This window comes from Eurypyga helias, unplaced genomic scaffold (assembly GCF_000690775.1).
Source record: "Eurypyga helias isolate BGI_N326 unplaced genomic scaffold, ASM69077v1 scaffold22600, whole genome shotgun sequence".
Classification (NCBI taxonomy): Eukaryota; Metazoa; Chordata; class Aves; order Eurypygiformes; family Eurypygidae; genus Eurypyga; species Eurypyga helias.
In genome coordinates this window covers 1-1,086 of record NW_010227909.1, presented here as the reverse complement: position 1 = coordinate 1,086, position 1,086 = coordinate 1, and the positions used below count along the sequence as shown (strand labels likewise).

Sequence of the window (1,086 nt, the reverse complement as noted above, 5' to 3'; positions counted from 1 at the left end):
GTGTCGCCGGTCCCCCTGCCTTATGAGTGGGCGCAGCCGCCGGGGGGCAGCCGCTGGGCCATGCTGATGAGGGAGCGGAGCTGCACCAGCTTGAGTGGCCCCACTTGCCGGGGATCCTGACCCTCCAGCCAGCGCAGCGCCGTCTCCAGACCTCTGATAGCTTCCCGAGCTGTGGGCAGCAAGGTGTCCCCTCCTTCCCCACCCCTTCTGCTACCCCCATCTCCAGCAGCTGCCTCCTCCTCCTCATCCTCTGCCCCACAGCCCCCAGCGCCTTCCTCCTCAGCATCCTCCTCCCCATCGTCCTCCTCCGTACCCGGGGCCGCGTCGTCCAAGTGCAACCAGTCGGCCACTTCCTCGGGAGCCAGGCGCTTGTAGGCCAACGCGGCCAGGTGGGTCAGGTCACTAAAGACTTTGCTGTCCCCGCCGCCCTCTTCCCCACGCGGAGCATCTCCATGCTCTTCCTCCCCAGGCTGGGGCTCGAAGGCGGCGCGCAGCCCCAGCAGCCAGCATTTCTCAATGGAGCCAGGGGGGATGAGATCCCAAGAAAGGCCGGCCAGGTACAACATGTCCTTGAGGAGGAAGGACCGCACGAAGTCCATGGGACCACCGGAGCCACTGCCACCGGCCACGCACGAGACCGCCAAGCGCAGCAATTCCCGCTTGTAGAGCTGTTTGAAGGCAGACACCACCCCCTGCTCCAGAGGGGCTGGGATTCGGCCTCCCCCTCCAGCTGAGCTGCTCCCAGCTGGGCCCTTGGAGAGGAAGAGTGCGCGGATGGAGCCGTCGGGCGTCTGCAGTGGGGGTGAATCCTCAGGGCCCGTCCCAGAAGGGGGTGGCGGAGAGCTGAGCAGCAGCACGGCCTTCTGCTGCAGGCAGCTCCGGCGCAGGTAGCGTTTGACACCCGGCACAAAGTCCTCGAAGAACCAAGCCCGGAGAAGGGCCGGTCCCAACCTGGCTTCGGGGCTGTAGCGGTAGCAAGCAGGGAATTTGTCCTGGTTGTGATGGCGGAGGCTGGGGGGGTCACGAAGGCCCCCGACCACCAGTGGCTTGAGCTTGTGGGAGCCGGTCAAATTGGCGGCCAGCAGC

General features: G+C 66.4%; 1 protein-coding gene across 1 annotated transcript; it reads right to left on the bottom strand.

Annotated features, from left to right (window-relative positions):
- Window positions 1–20: 20 nt before the first annotated feature.
- TIGD5 (tigger transposable element derived 5) lies at window positions 21–1,082 on the bottom strand (the record flags this gene model as incomplete). The annotated part of the gene is made up of 1 exon (XM_010157939.1): window positions 21–1,082. A coding segment is annotated over one exon (1,062 nt), but the record flags the coding sequence as incomplete, so codon positions are not given.
- Window positions 1,083–1,086: the final 4 nt, after the last annotated feature.